The sequence below is a fragment of the Bombina bombina genome, chromosome 1 (assembly GCF_027579735.1).
Source record: "Bombina bombina isolate aBomBom1 chromosome 1, aBomBom1.pri, whole genome shotgun sequence".
NCBI lineage: Eukaryota > Metazoa > Chordata > Amphibia > Anura > Bombinatoridae > Bombina > Bombina bombina.
This window is the reverse complement of record NC_069499.1, coordinates 1,354,176,796-1,354,192,413: the sequence shown is the minus strand read 5'-3', so window position 1 is coordinate 1,354,192,413 and position 15,618 is coordinate 1,354,176,796. Positions and strand designations below refer to the sequence as shown.

The following is a 15,618-nucleotide window of genomic DNA, read 5'->3' as shown; positions in this document are numbered from 1 at the left end:
GTGGGGAATGTGATTGTGTCAAAATGGTTTAGGGAAATGATAACGAGTTAAATGGCAGGGTCAAAAGAGGAGCCTGTGTGATCTCCTATCACATCAGGTTGTCACTGTACCTGCATTCTGATATAGGCTTTGTGTCCAGAACGGAGCTCCCCTGAGTCCACCTCAAACTGTGGCATGATCATCATTTCAGGAAGCCCCAGGCTGGTATCCACTTGTTTGCAGTCCACATACAGCTCTAAGGTAATAGTGTCCCCTCGAAGACCACTCATTCGCAGGATCATGGTGTGTGTGTTTCCATCCGACAGGTTGGCGTTCTGTAAGTTTACAGCATGTACTTTGGAATCTTCACGCATATATCGTACTAGTACTGCAAAATCAGAGAGTACAATGATGTATATATAACCACCATGTCTTTTAATGTTTCTATAACAGTACAGTATATCAAATAATTATGTTTTTCCACCACACAGGATACAGTAGTCCTTTACTTACTTTCACATGTTTTAATATTATTATCTTCAAATGTATACAATATACTGCTATTAACCAAACACCTATATATTTATCCTATCTCAAGCTATCACTGATTTATTGCTGGAATATTCCCCATAGTGTCATCAAAGCTAAAATGTACATTTCCAACAAATTAATGACATTTAACATGGTAAAGAAACTTTCTCTTTAGATGTTTCTTTTTGCAGATTCTTCAGGTTTTTGGCAATCAAATATTAGAAACCAAATAATAATAAATAAGGGGTGGAACATAGCCACACAGGCCGATGGCAGCACCTAGAGCTCCTAGGCCCCGTGGTTGCAAAGGTGCACAATCCAGGCATGTAATCTCTCAAATCTACATACCACCAACGGCATATATAGAGGGGAGGATAGATCTACCTTAACCGCCATCCGCAAATCGTCAGCTACATACAACTGGCGCTGATCAATATTGGACGCACCGCTGCCCTCCACACTTACGGCGGCAATCAACGCTCCTGCAAGTTAGGTAGCAAGGTAGAATTCATCCAGATCGCAAATAGACACATACACGGATCACCACCCTTAACACCACAGGGGGGTATTAGTACAGAATCGCCACAACCGCGGCCACACCACACATGCACTGGGTGCTCAAAAATAAATAAAAATAAAAAACAACCTCAGGCCTTTTAACAGGGAGGGAACAAGCGGCACAGTTCTTAATACCGGAAAGGGTCAGGCATAATCAGGCCCAAGCTAAAGGGTTATTGCCTCTATAAACGGCACACTCAAACTGCCAGGGCTTTATTGAGGCCCATAAATCCGAAACACAGCAGGCCCACAAATCTAGAATCTAGGCAATACCACGTATTGAGGCCTTATATCACAATTCACAGAGAGCACAAAAATATATCAAACCCTATGTAACAGAAATGTATTCATCTGACCTATCAAAAAGAAAAGAAACTACAATATACTCCACTATCCTGTTTACAGAGGGAACCCTAATTACTGCTTTACACTAATACCCCTGCAGTCTGAAATGCCCAACAAGAAACCAGCCAGAACAGATAGTAGCAATGGCGCACAATGCAGACAACCTGCCACCAAACTACGTCACTAAAGAAGATCTCAGCCAACTCTCATCTAAAGATGGCATAAAAGTGGTAATGCATGAAGTTATGACCCTATACAAAAAACTTCACAAAGATATCTCAACTCTGAAAGAAAGGATTACAGTAATAGAAGAAGATCAAACTGCATCCCCAAGCATAATGAATCATGCCTCCAAAATGTCATCCCAAGATAACATTATCCAAACTTTAAATGACAAGATTGAGGACCTAGACAATCGCAGCCGTCGCAACAACCTGCGAGTTAGAGGAATACCGGAATCAGTCTCTCCCACAGCCCTTGGGGGTTACCTCCAGGACTTGTTCAGGACTATTAAAGGCACCCCAATCTCTGCAGAAATCCCTATCGAAAGAGCCCATAGAGCACTGAGGACTAGACCCCCACCTAAGGCCCCAACTTGTGATGTTATCCACAAGCTCCTCAATTTTCAGGACAAAGATGACACCCTACACAACTTAAGAGCAAAATATCCACTCCAGCATGCAGAAATCCCTATCCAGATCTTCAGCGATCTAAGTCCAGTCACACTGCAGAAGCGAAGATTCCTGTCACACATCACAACTGTACTACTGGCTCACAAAATCCCCTACAGATGGGGCTTCCCAGTTTCCATAATTGCAAGAAAAGACAACAAAAATGTGATCTACCGCACAGAAGAGGACCTCACACAGTTTTGTGTATAGCTATCAATCAAAGTATCATCTCCACCTTTGCCTTTGAATGATCTAGCTACACCAAGCAACTCAACAGAAGACCCGACTGGACCTTAATAACAAGGACCTACCACCCGAGATCAACAACAAGATGACCAAGAATTTGTGAAATTCACATACTTTACGGAAAGGTAATATACACTCTTTTCTCTGAGGAAAGAAACCCTACTTTATAATGTGCACTTCACCACTTAGATACGCAACCCAGAACTGTTCATTGGTTGCACCTGACTCTACAAATTGACAATTCGGAATAACAAATTAGAAGTTATTTTAATTTTATTGTTATAAAATACAGAACTTTGTAGGTTCATCTACACCTAGTTAGCCACATACAGGCCTTGTTTAAAGGTCAGAGGACTCACCTTAGCTGTAATACAAAACTCAAAATATACCACCTTTATTGAGGTCCCTGCATGTTTGTTCTTAATGTTATTTAAATTGCAGTAGAAATGTATAATGTTTAGCCTATTAATGTTATTCAGTTCATTTGTGTATGTTTAATAATTGTGTACTGCATACTAACAATGCCTTCTTTTAGCACTTTTAGTAGAACACTCCTTTCCTTTACACAAGATATGCCCCCCTCCCCTTCCTTACCCTTCTTACCCTTTAATAACCAAAGAACAAAAGCACTAAAACTTTTCAAGCTACATGCCTAATCAGACAGCAGGGGGTAACCCCCCATGCACCCACTAACACAGACCATTATTGTTTATTGCACCTGCACCACGGGAACACATCCCCACTGGTACACCTCTTCCTTACTAAACCTACTAGTACCCCCTTCTCCCAATCAATACGTTCAATAACCAAACCCCAAACACAGAGACAATAGGTAAAACAATCTCAGAATATTTCACTGTTTACTCACACATCGATACCTCTAGCACCAACAACTGGGAGGCACACAAGTGTGTCATAAGAGCCAAATTAATCAAACTTAGAGTAAAAAAGATGATAGAGAAAAGGGTACAATATGAGAATGTATACTCCACAATACAAGCAGAATAAAGACACAAACAAGAACCTCATAACTCCACACTACAAGACCTTCTGACAGCTGACTCCCAAAGAAAATATAAATCATACATACACTCCATCAAGACTAATATGCAATAAATAAAGGACAGCAAAGGAATTGCTAACGCTTTCCGCCAATACTACCACACCTTAAATAACACACTCTCATTTTAGACTACCTAACAGATCTCCCTCTCAGCAAACTTGACAAAGAAAACTCAGCAGCTCTAGATTCCCCCTTTACCGCTACAGAACTAGAACAAGAAATAAAAGAACTTCCCTCAGGCAAGTTCCCAGAGCCTGATGGGTTTACTCCCAAATACTATAAGACCATCCCATCCCGCACCTACTTACCCTATTCAATGACCTAACCTCCACTAGAACATTGCGCCAACGGATGCTTGAAGCAGATATTTTAGTTCTGCCCAAGCTAGGAAGACCCCCTGACAGGCCAAGTAACTTTCGACCAATTTCACTCCTGAACACCGATATCAAAACCCTGCCCAAAATACTTGCCACCAGACTCAGCAGGTTCCTCGCAAAACTCATATCCACAGACCGGGTAGGATTTGTACCAGGTCGAGAAGCAAACGATAATACCCTCAGAATACAACATATTATAGATTATGCTAAACATCACTCTCTTCCCCTGGCCCTATTCTCAACCGATGCTGAGAAAGCCTTCGATAGAGTGGATTGGCTCTATCTCAGAGAGGTTATGATCAAAATGAACTTTGGAGACCCCTTTCTCCATATAGTTTTCTCTCTTTACTCTAATCCCAGTGCTAGGGTAAAAGTGAATGGAATTCTTTTGGACCCCTTTCACATATCCAACGGCACCCGGCAGGGTTTTCCTCTGTCCCCCCCTGCTCTTCATCCTTTCTTGAAGCCCTAGCTCAAAAAAATAGGCTTAATAATACCATAATTTATAAAGGAACACCATGTACCACATATGGTGGTCCTGTCCCCTCATTGCAGAATTCTGGAAAAACTTATTCAAATCTATATCCTCTATCTTGGATACTGACAAAACACCTAGTATGCAAACACTGCTATTTCTAAACATGCTCAAACTGCAGAATCAAATCAAAGCATCCCTTTTCCTTATAATGACTTATAGCACCAAGAAACTGATCCCTAAACATTGGAAAACATGCATAATCCCCACACTCCAAGATTGACACTCACAAACTTATGATATGCTGCAACTGAAGCGCTTCCACTACCTAAAAACAGGCAAACTAGAGTACTACAAAAGATACTGGACCTGTGGAGCAAACTTAAACCTTAGCGGGAATGGGACCAATGTATAAAACACTTTGGGGCACTCAACCCCACCCTCTTAACTATGCCCCCCTCCCACCACCACCACCACCCCCTTTTTTTTTTTTACTACAAAAAAACACACTCAGTCATTCCCTCTGATTCAACAGATTGTGAACAGGACTCAATATTTACCCCTCTCTCAATTACCTCACTATCTTCCTTTCCTAAACCTTGACTTTTCAATTTTAACAGTTAGAATGTGTTAAACTGTTTAAGTTTATTGATTAAGAAATGTTTAAGAAATTATCTACAACAAAGGTTCATTGAATTACAACCGGCAGACCTCCACATTACTCGGACCCAGGGTCCATACCAACTTTGGACACTAAATATTCCAAGCACCAACCTGCACATGAAAGAAACTTGATACTAACATATGCCTTAATTCTGCCAGTTGTTGTATATTATCTAGTAATGACATTTTTGTCAATACTGCCTTTTCAAAATCTGTAACTATGAATACAACTAAAAAAAAAGCTGGATACAGGTGACATTAATGTGCCTAATACATCCTCAATGCTATCTGAATTCTGAGATTGCAAGTTAAAAAACAAAAAACTGTTCTTACCTTTGTTGATTTTTCCAACCACTGTGGCCTCCAGCCATTTTATATTATCCTTTTTGGAGTAGAGACCAAACAGGAGCCCTCCCAGTTTGGGCGGCAGACGGAAAGAAGACAGGAAGTAAATATCATTAACGGTCAGCAGCTCAGAGCGGATCTTCTCTACAATGCTAGACATGTGCCGGGACTCACTAATTGTTAGAAGGTCAATCACTGTGGAGGATACAAAAGAAGAGCTCAGAAGTAAAATAACCGCATATAATATAAACAAAATAACTGTGTGCACTTAGATTTCTAAGGTGATGATAGCTGCAAGCAACAATTGTATTCAATTAAAGCATAAGCTAAGAAAACCTAAGTACCCATCAAAACCTTTCTAATGAAGTAAATAAACAAGCATACCACAAATGTGGCATTCCAATAAAACCATAATCATTTAAACATTTACGTAATATGGTCATTTTAGGAGTTCATATTTTATGCCATAGTGCACTGGGAGAATATAAAACATGGAGATGTGAATATCAGTTTACAGAGCACTAGTCAGATATTGTGAGCCAAATGGTATCTGAAAACTACCAAATATTAGAAACCATTCAAAGGGGCCTACCAAGGTTTTAAAGATAACTTGTGGTGATATCCAAAAAGAATACCACAAATTGAAGAGGGTAGTAGAGTCATAGATAGTTTGCAGTGGTAGTTTTAGAGCAGTGCTAAGCACCTATATTATTTTAACGCAAATACATACAGTCATGTTAATCAATGGTAAAACATATTTTCAAAATTACAATCTAGACTAAACAAGTGAATAACGGCACAGCTGATTAATAAGGAAAAGGTCACTTGACTTCATGGGGTAGATTGATTAAAGGTCGAGCGGACATGATTCGCTGTAGCATGTGCAATGCCTCCCCCTGCTCATGGCAGGGGGTGTCAATCATCCAGATCAGATTGGGATGATATCAGTTTGCCACATAAAAGGCGAGCCTGAAACAATGGGCATAGAAAGCTGCTTAATAAATCTACCCCCATGTGTCCATAGTGCAATAATAGCATGTTTCAGGTCTGTGCCAGAAAAGATAGATAATCCCTTTATTACCCATTCCCCAGTTTTGTATAACCAACAGTTATATTAATACACTTTTTACCTCTGTAATTGCCTTGTATCTAAGCCTCTGCAAACTGTCCCCTTATTTCAGTTCTTTTGACAGACTTGCATTTTAGCCAATCAGTGCTGGCTCCTAGGTAACTTCACGTGTGTGAGCTCAATGTTATCTATATGACACACATGAACTAACGCCCTCTAGTGGTGAAAAACTGTCAAAATGCATTCAGATTAGAGGCGGACTTCAAGGTCTAAGAAATTAGCATATGAGCCTACCTAGTTTTAGATTTCAACTAAAAATACCAAAAGAACAAAGCAAAATTGGTGATAAAAGTAAATTAGAAAAGTTGTTTAAAATTACATGCCCTATTTGAATCAAGAAAGATTATTTTGGACTTGACTGTCCCTTTAAGTCTAATCAAATAATTCGGGTGAATGCAGAAATAAGAAATATAGGATTCAGTCTTGGGTATACATATTGGCCATACACAAAAAAAGCACATATTGTTAATGGTTTTGTAATGACCTTACAAAACTTTGGCAGAATAAATCAACTTATATTATGTGAGGGTAGAAGATAAAATGTAATGGGGTATTAGTATACAGGATCTAAAGGAGATATCATAGGTAATGTCTACCTGGTTAAATCTGGAGGAAATCAGGGAACAGAGGTTGGTCTGTTAGGAGAAGCACTAGGAGTGATATCAGCAGAGTTTTGCCTTCCGGCCCGTGGCCTGGATTCCCAAAGAAGCAACATGTAATAGTAAAAAGCACTACTAATTTTTAATGGTGTCAAATGCTATATATTTGCAGACAGATTTGTTTTAAACGTCTAATGCGTTTCTCAGAATAATGGCAGAGGTAAATGTAGATAAGAGAATTTAAATAAGAGAAACAGGAATAAGTAGTAGAATATAATGGCCTCTTCCACCAGAATCAGCCTTGATATTCAGCTCTGAAACAGCCTTCATTTACACCACTGATTTTTAAGTTTTAGAACCACTAGCCAGACAGATAGCTCAGCATGCTAAGGCACTGCGGCTAATCTCTGTAGCAACCCAAGGGTTGCCGGTTCGATCCCCGGCAAGGTCCACTCATCCTTCCGAGGTCAATAAAATGAGCAGCGCCTTGAAACCATTACAGGTGATTAGCCACGCTTTACAAGTATACAATACAAGGGCAGTTCTAGAAATAAAAAATTGTCAAGATTGTAGTAAAAGCCAAGATGGATAGAGGCAGAGCTGCGGCATTACATGGAGTAGCCAAATCTGGGGCTAGGCACACTGAGAAGTGATTAGTCAGGAAGGAACAGCCAAACAAGCGCCTTCTACAATAGTACTGTCTTAAAGATTGGGGTGCTTTGGCAAGCTTTGCACCCCTGTAGAACTACCACTGGTTCCTGGTGATTTGCAAAATTAGGTGTTTATTAAAAGGCTGATAACTAAAACTGAGAAGCATTCTAGCAAGTTAAAAAATATAGTGGAGGAATTCAAGAATAAATGGGATAATATGCATAAAGTTATTCTTAGGATTCAAAATTATATTAAAAAGTGGTCAACAGCAAGAAAGAAGGTGGAGAGGGTTTATGGAATCACAAGGCATTGTGCATGTATTTATTTCTTTTTATAGTGCTCTTTTGTACAGCAGCCTTATAGTCATAAAAGCTTTATACATTAAAGGGTTTAATATTTGCACTTAAAAGGGACAGACGTCATCCTGGCTGCTTTAAAGAGTATTTCTTTATTTTGCAATACTGACACTGAATTTATTTATAACATCTCCAGTTAATGTAACATTTTCTAAATACTAAACTTTGTGCCTCTGTATTTGTAAAAAGTTTTGTGAAACATTAGAATTCTGACTTTGGAACTCTATAATATTAGAATCCTCATTCTACATTTTTAGTATAGTGTATATATATATATATATATATATATATATATATATATATATATATATATATATATACATATATATATATATATATATACAGGTAGCCCTCAGTTTACGCCGGGGTTAGGTTCCAGAAGGAATGGTTGTAAATCGAAACCGTTGTAAATTGAAACCCAGTTTATAATGTAAGTCAATGGGAATTGAGGGAGATATGTTTCAGGCCCCTCTCAAAATTGTCATAAGTAACACCTAATACATTCTTTTTAAAGCTTTGAAATGAAGTCTTTAAATGCTAAACAGCACTATAAACCTAATAAAATAATCACACAACACAGACTTCACTTGCATTTTTCTGCAAACAGATGTGGACTGATTTATAGACAGGAAGATATTGTTCCTTTGAAATCTGCTTGATAGCTCAGGTCTGGTTAAACTGATTAATTTCAGCTTGCTTGGCTTTGCTGCAACAGAAGCAGACAGCTTCACCTACTGGCTATTTTAATAAATGCACTGCTTCTCAATGCTTTTCAATAGCAGTCACATGACTGGAAAAAAAGGTTGTTATTCTGAAACGGTGTAAATTGAACCATTGTAAAACGAGGGCCACCTGTACACACAAAAGGCAGTCACTCTCTGGATTTTAATAAAAACTATTTCTTTAAACCATAGGTAAATGTGACGTTTCAGGGTGTCACCTCGGTCCTCAGACCTTATACCTACAGTATATATATATTATTATTATTTTTACAGCACCCTGTCTCATTTTTGTGAAGCACTTTTTCTTTTTCCTTCCCCAATCCTGCTATGTGCCTGCCACCTCTCATTCACTCACTCACACTTTGTTTAATCACACTTCTTTCTCACCTGATGCTGTCATCTGATTCTGCCATCACTCTCACTCCCTGATGCTCCCGTTTTCACAATCTCTCACTACAGTAGTGGATCTTTTTTTAAATTTCTTTCAATATTGTCTAAAGGGAGACGTCCCTATTTCTAATTGTATCTTAAATTGCATTTTATATTGCTGTTACATGCTTTACATTCATAGCCACTTTGTGATTTTTTTTATTTTTGGATTAAATTATATCCGTGCTTTTAGCGCTCCTCTTTGTTTTTTCTTTTATTGCATATTTTGAGTTTCACTTGAGGGGTTTAACTGAGGTAGTAGGATAGCATCTCTAGCGCTTTTTTCTACTCAACATAGGGCCATGTTGCAAAACATTTTTTGCCCCCCCCCCCCCAAAGATAACTCAATAGTAAGCAATGGTAATAATATACATGTAGCTCTGTATAATGAGTAGATAGATAGACCTGTACTAATAAAGCTCCCCTACATTAAGATTTCTCCCTGCTCTGTCTTTCCCTCTGTCTCTCAGTGGAGTGCAAAAATGATTAACCCTAGAGTGCACTAACACTGCCCAAGTTAAATTAATAGCGCTTTTATTTTTGCACTCATATTACAAGTTGAAATACATTAGCTCATGAGCAAAAGTCAAGAAAAAGCTATGTCAGATAGCGCAGGTGCACTAAATCTCTCACATAATAGACTTCTATGGAGGGCATGGTGAAAAGCTCACGTTGGCTATCTCTCGCTAAGCTTTTCAACTATGATTTTCTATTGAAATATATGTTTAAAACACTGCACGCAGACATACATACACATACATACAGGGCCAGGCTAGGGAGAAAAAGCAGCCCTGGAAAAATGTGAAGATCAGACCTATTTTCTGTTGAGTCCACAGAATGCACATGCCCCGTTTTTCTCAAGGGGATTACTGGGGTATTCCTTCAATATTTTTATTTCAGAATTAAAATATATGAGTTTGCAATAAAAAATGCCAGATTGCTATTATATATGTACCCTACAACCTAAGTTCATTCATGGCTCTTTTTCACAGTGGGAAAATGATAGTGTGGTCTGGAGAAAACACTCAATACAGTGTGTCACTGTCTCACAGTGTGACTTGACTAGATAATATAAACTATTAAAAGGAGAGCTACTAAAACGGTACATGGTCTAGGAAATAAAACTTACAAGGAAATACTTAATGACCTTAAAGGGACACTGAACCCTACTTTTTTTCTTTCGTGATTCAGATAGAGCATGCAATTTTAAGCAACTTTCTAATTTACTCCTATTATCAAATTTTCTTCATTCTCTTAGTATCTTTATTTGAAAATCAAGAATGTAAGTTTAGATGCTGGCCCATATTTGGTGAACAACCTGGGTTGTTCTTGCTGATTGGTGGATAAATTCACACACACCAATACTTAATGACCTTAAAGGGACACTGAACCTTAATTTTTTTTCTTTCGTGATTCAGATAGAGCATGCAATTTTAAGCAACTTTCTAATTTACTCCTATTATCAAATTTTCTTCATTCTCTTGGTATCTTTATTTGAAAAGCAAGAATGTAAGTTTAGATGCTGGCCCATTTTTGGTGAACAACCTGGGTTATTCTTGCTGATTGGTGGATAAATTCACACACACCAATACTTAATGACCTTAAAGGGACACTGAACCCTACTTTTTTTCTTTCGTGATTCAGATAGAGCATGCAATTTTAAGCAATTTTCTAATTTACTCCTATTATCAAATTTTCTTCATTCTCTTGGTATCTTTATTTGAAAAGCAAGAATGTAAGTTTAGATGCTGGGTCATTTCTGATGAACAACCTGGGTTATTCTTGCTGATTGGTGGATAAATTCACACACACCAATAAATAAGTCCTGTCCAGGGTTCTGAACTAAACATTGGCTGGCTCCTTAGCTTAGGTGCCTTCTTCTTTAAATAAAGATAGCAAGAGACCTGAAGAAAATTGATAATAGGAGTAAATTAGAAAGTTACTTAAAATTGCTTGCTCTATCTGAATCACAAAATAAAAAATTTGGGTTCAGTGTCCCTTTAATACATATAGCTCAGAGGAGAAAGGAAGAGAGTCTACAGCTGCATTACCTGACCAGAAACACTACATCCTTAAATTAATGTACCTAATGCTATAGAATGTAGTAGCTCTTTAAAAATAAATAAATAATAAAAGGAAAGAAACAACACAGTGCTGCACATACTCAGTGTAAGACAATATCAGTTTTGTAATGAAGTATTCTTCCATTGGTTGGTTGCAACTTTCTTCCAGTGAGGGTGGCAACACAGTTATTTTCATCACCTGGATATGCCCCAGATGTTCCTGGTTCTGTCAGCTATTCCAGCTGTGATAATCTCATTTAATTAAGGGTTTTCTGAGTTTTTAATTGTAAAATTTAGAAAGGGCCCCATGTCAGTCAGGATTTGTTTTAAAGAAATGGCTGCTTATTGTAGTACAATGATGGTCAGCATAGGTAAATGTAAAGTATATATAGTAAAAGCTTGTTGCAACAAAGGTTACTTTTTTTGTTTATTTTTTTAACATATATTACATTTTTGTTTCTGCCCTGAATAAAACTACGTTTTTGTTTTTGTGCAGATGAAGGCTTGTTCCTGTTCACTAACACATGATTGGTTGGAGTTGTCCTTGTCAGCCAGTGAGTAATAAGTGCCCTAATAATCGCTCTCTAACAGTTATAGTTATGCAAATTACCAAGGAGTCATAGGAACCCACCAGATTTTTTCTTTAAATACACAAGGGACAACCATGTGACCGATAAAGAAGATAAGTCCAAAAATCCCAGGGAGTTTAATAATACTGGGGTTAGATTTGTAACACAATTTAATAACAACCACAAAAAGATCAAAGGCATTTTAGAAAAATATTGGTACATCCTAGAGAATGATCCATTTCTTACCAACACTTTGAGTAAGCAACCAATATGTACTTATAGAAGAGCTCCCACCATAAAAAATAAGCTGGCACCCAGCAAGGTAGTCATGAAAGTACATCAGCCTACAAACAAAACAAATGGTTATACCCTTAAAAATAGGGACTCTACACTACTAGGAAAACCAGGTTTCTATAAATGTAATCGTGCACACTGTGGCCTATGTGTTTTCACAAATCCAAATAGAATTGAATTTAGTTCATTTATCACAAAAGAAAAATTTAACATTAATTCACATTTTACGTGTGATTCTCCCTTTGTTGTCTACCTCTTAGAATGTGTATGTGGGCTCCAATACGTGGGGAGGACCTCCAGGCCCCTAAAAAAGAGGTGGGGGGAACACAAAAGAAACATAGAAAACAATATCAAAAACCATAGTATTCCCAAACATGCCAGTCGTTGCCACTCTTCACCTACTGATTGTTTTTCTATATTCCCATTAGAACAGATCCTACCCAAGTGGGGCAGGAACAGGTTTTTACATTTGAGACAAAGGGAGACCTTTTGGATTTGGAAACTCAAAAGTCTGTCCCCTGGTGGGCTCAATGCCAATATCGATATGGCAGCTTTTAACTAGTTTTTTAATATATTTTAACATATATTTTGCTGATGGTATCTTTATGGTGACCTCTACCACCATTGCCTTATGTGAAAATAAATATAGATACAACATTATTGGCGATGGATAGATATATCGTATTCCATGTTTGATGCCTTATGGGTTGTGGTTTCAGCCATACTCATGAGATATGAGACGTGTATAGGTGCATATATGCATGTATAGCTAGATATTTTATTTGCATATTATATATGTTTTATAAGTAGGTTTTATCTGCACTTTATGTGAAAACAAATATAGATATAACATGATTGTTATGTCTATATAGATAGGGATAGATATATCGTATTTCATGTGGGATGCCTTATGGGTTGTGGTTTCAGCCATACTCATGAGATATGAGACGTGCATAGGTGCATATATGCATGTATAGCTAGATATTTTACTTGCATACTATTTATAAATATGTTTTATTAGTAGGTTTTATCTGCACTATTTATTTATTCATTTAGTTTCATAATTTATTTGTGTGTACACCTTCGTATTTATTTACGTTCCATGCTATAGTAATCTTTAACTTTAGGTCTCTCATATGAGGCTAATGTATACAGTATTGTGATGTATTATCCTGCAAATATTATATTATTTGTATCCAGATTGATAGATATTCTAGTTTTACCTGCTTTATGTTTGTTTTTAGTGCGCGCGATTGGTGTCACCACTAAGAGCCTCCCATTGATATAAATATATATATATATTACTAATTATTTTCATTCTCGTATTTATACTACATATATGGACATAGACTTATTTCATCTATGTGTATTTTATATACCCCTTATAAAAGTGCTTGTTTAATATAATCCTGCACGATTTTGCATATATGACACGAGTGGCAGTTTTTTACTCATGCTGTTCACATCGCATAGAGGCTTGAACATTATTTCCTCTAACATTGGACAATGATAACCAATGGTAGCTCTTGTAGTGGTCACACCTCCACGCATGCGCTGTTCACTTTAGAAGACGCCGAAAACTCGGCAATAAAAGTTCGTGGTTTTAATCATTTTGTATATTGCACCTGAGGAAACGGTCAGGAAAGACCGAGAAACGTTGTGCTGCTATACTCTAAATAAAGTCTGTTTGTTTTTACTAGACTTTTGCCACGAATCATCATCTTTATTCAATCATATAATCTACAATTTTATTCAACATTTGGATTCATTTTGATACATTGTATCCAATAGTGTATCTACTTTTACTGGTGTATCTATTAACACCAGTGGACGATCCGGCTTGGCGCTAAGCTTGTGGCTGGTCACTGCATGCTGTTTGCCTGTCGCCGCTCCCACGCTTCAGAGCTGCTCTGACATCCATCAGTGTGAGTTAGCTGGACGACTCCCAACAGTCCAGAAGGCATTTGTGACACTTCTCAAGTGTCATACAGCTTGTAAGTACGGTCTTACTTGTACATTTGGCGTGTTTGAATCATCTGATTGTGCACCATGGTGGCGCCTTCTTTTTTTATCTTTCACATCTGCAGATCATAACATCTTGGGACACCAACAAGAATTTCGAAGAAGCAGCCTGCCATCTGTTCCAGACATTTGAATCTGGATTATGGACTAGACGAACTGTCCAATATCACATTTCCACCATCTACCAGATTGGTTTGATTGGGACTTTTTTTCACTCTGTATATATATTTTGTAATGTTCACTCCTATATATATATATAGGGGTATTTTATTATAGTATTGCACTATATGTTGATATTTTCACTTTTTATACACAGGTATTTGGCGCACTGGTTTTTTTCACATTTAATAATCATTTCTGATGAACAACCTGGGTTATTCTTGCTGATTGGTGGATAAATTCACACACACCAATAAATAAGTCCTGTCCAGGGTTCTGAACTAAACATTGGCTGGCTCCTTAGCTTAGGTGCCTTCTTCTTTAAATAAAGATAGCAAGAGACCTGAAGAAAATTGATAATAGGAGTAAATTAGAAAGTTACTTAAAATTGCTTGCTCTATCTGAATCACAAAATAAAAAATTTGGGTTCAGTGTCCCTTTAATACATATAGCTCAGAGGAGAAAGGAAGAGAGTCTACAGCTGCATTACCTGACCAGAAACACTACATCCTTAAATTAATGTACCTAATGCTATAGAATGTAGTAGCTCTTTAAAAATAAATAAATAATAAAAGGAAAGAAACAACACAGTGCTGCACATACTCAGTGTAAGACAATATCAGTTTTGTAATGAAGTATTCTTCCATTGGTTGGTTGCAACTTTCTTCCAGTGAGGGTGGCAACACAGTTATTTTCATCACCTGGATATGCCCCAGATGTTCCTGGTTCTGTCAGCTATTCCAGCTGTGATAATCTCATTTAATTAAGGGTTTTCTGAGTTTTTAATTGTAAAATTTAGAAAGGGCCCCATGTCAGTCAGGATTTGTTTTAAAGAAATGGCTGCTTATTGTAGTACAATGATGGTCAGCATAGGTAAATGTAAAGTATATATAGTAAAAGCTTGTTGCAACAAAGGTTACTTTTTTTGTTTATTTTTTTAACATATATTACATTTTTGTTTCTGCCCTGAATAAAACTACGTTTTTGTTTTTGTGCAGATGAAGGCTTGTTCCTGTTCACTAACACATGATTGGTTGGAGTTGTCCTTGTCAGCCAGTGAGTAATAAGTGCCCTAATAATCGCTCTCTAACAGTTATAGTTATGCAAATTACCAAGGAGTCATAGGAACCCACCAATGGAAGGAAGGGTCCCTATAATTTATAATCTAATCTTTTAGCTTTTTCCATAAAATCATACTGCGTTTGTTATGTTCAAATGGTGTCTGCATTCCAAGTACTGTATTGCGTTCATGTTATACCGTTGCTTCCCACAAGATGGCAATGATAGCCTTTCCCATTATCTTATTTTAAAAATAAATTAGCTGCCTTAAAAATGAGATGCAAAGAATATTCTTTAGTTACATTATAATGCG

The 15,618-nt window shown here is 37.4% G+C and overlaps 1 protein-coding gene across 1 annotated transcript in view; it reads right to left on the bottom strand.

The window, feature by feature from the left end:
* THBS3 (thrombospondin 3) overlaps positions 1-15,618 on the bottom strand; it is a 209,758-nt gene that overhangs the window by 122,999 nt on the left and 71,141 nt on the right. Inside the window, exons 2-3 of the mRNA XM_053703392.1 lie at positions 5,242-5,448; positions 111-367 (exon numbers count right to left, since the gene is read on the bottom strand). Of these exons, the coding sequence (XP_053559367.1) occupies positions 111-367; positions 5,242-5,448 (464 nt within the window). The remainder of the gene's footprint in view (positions 1-110; positions 368-5,241; positions 5,449-15,618) is intronic.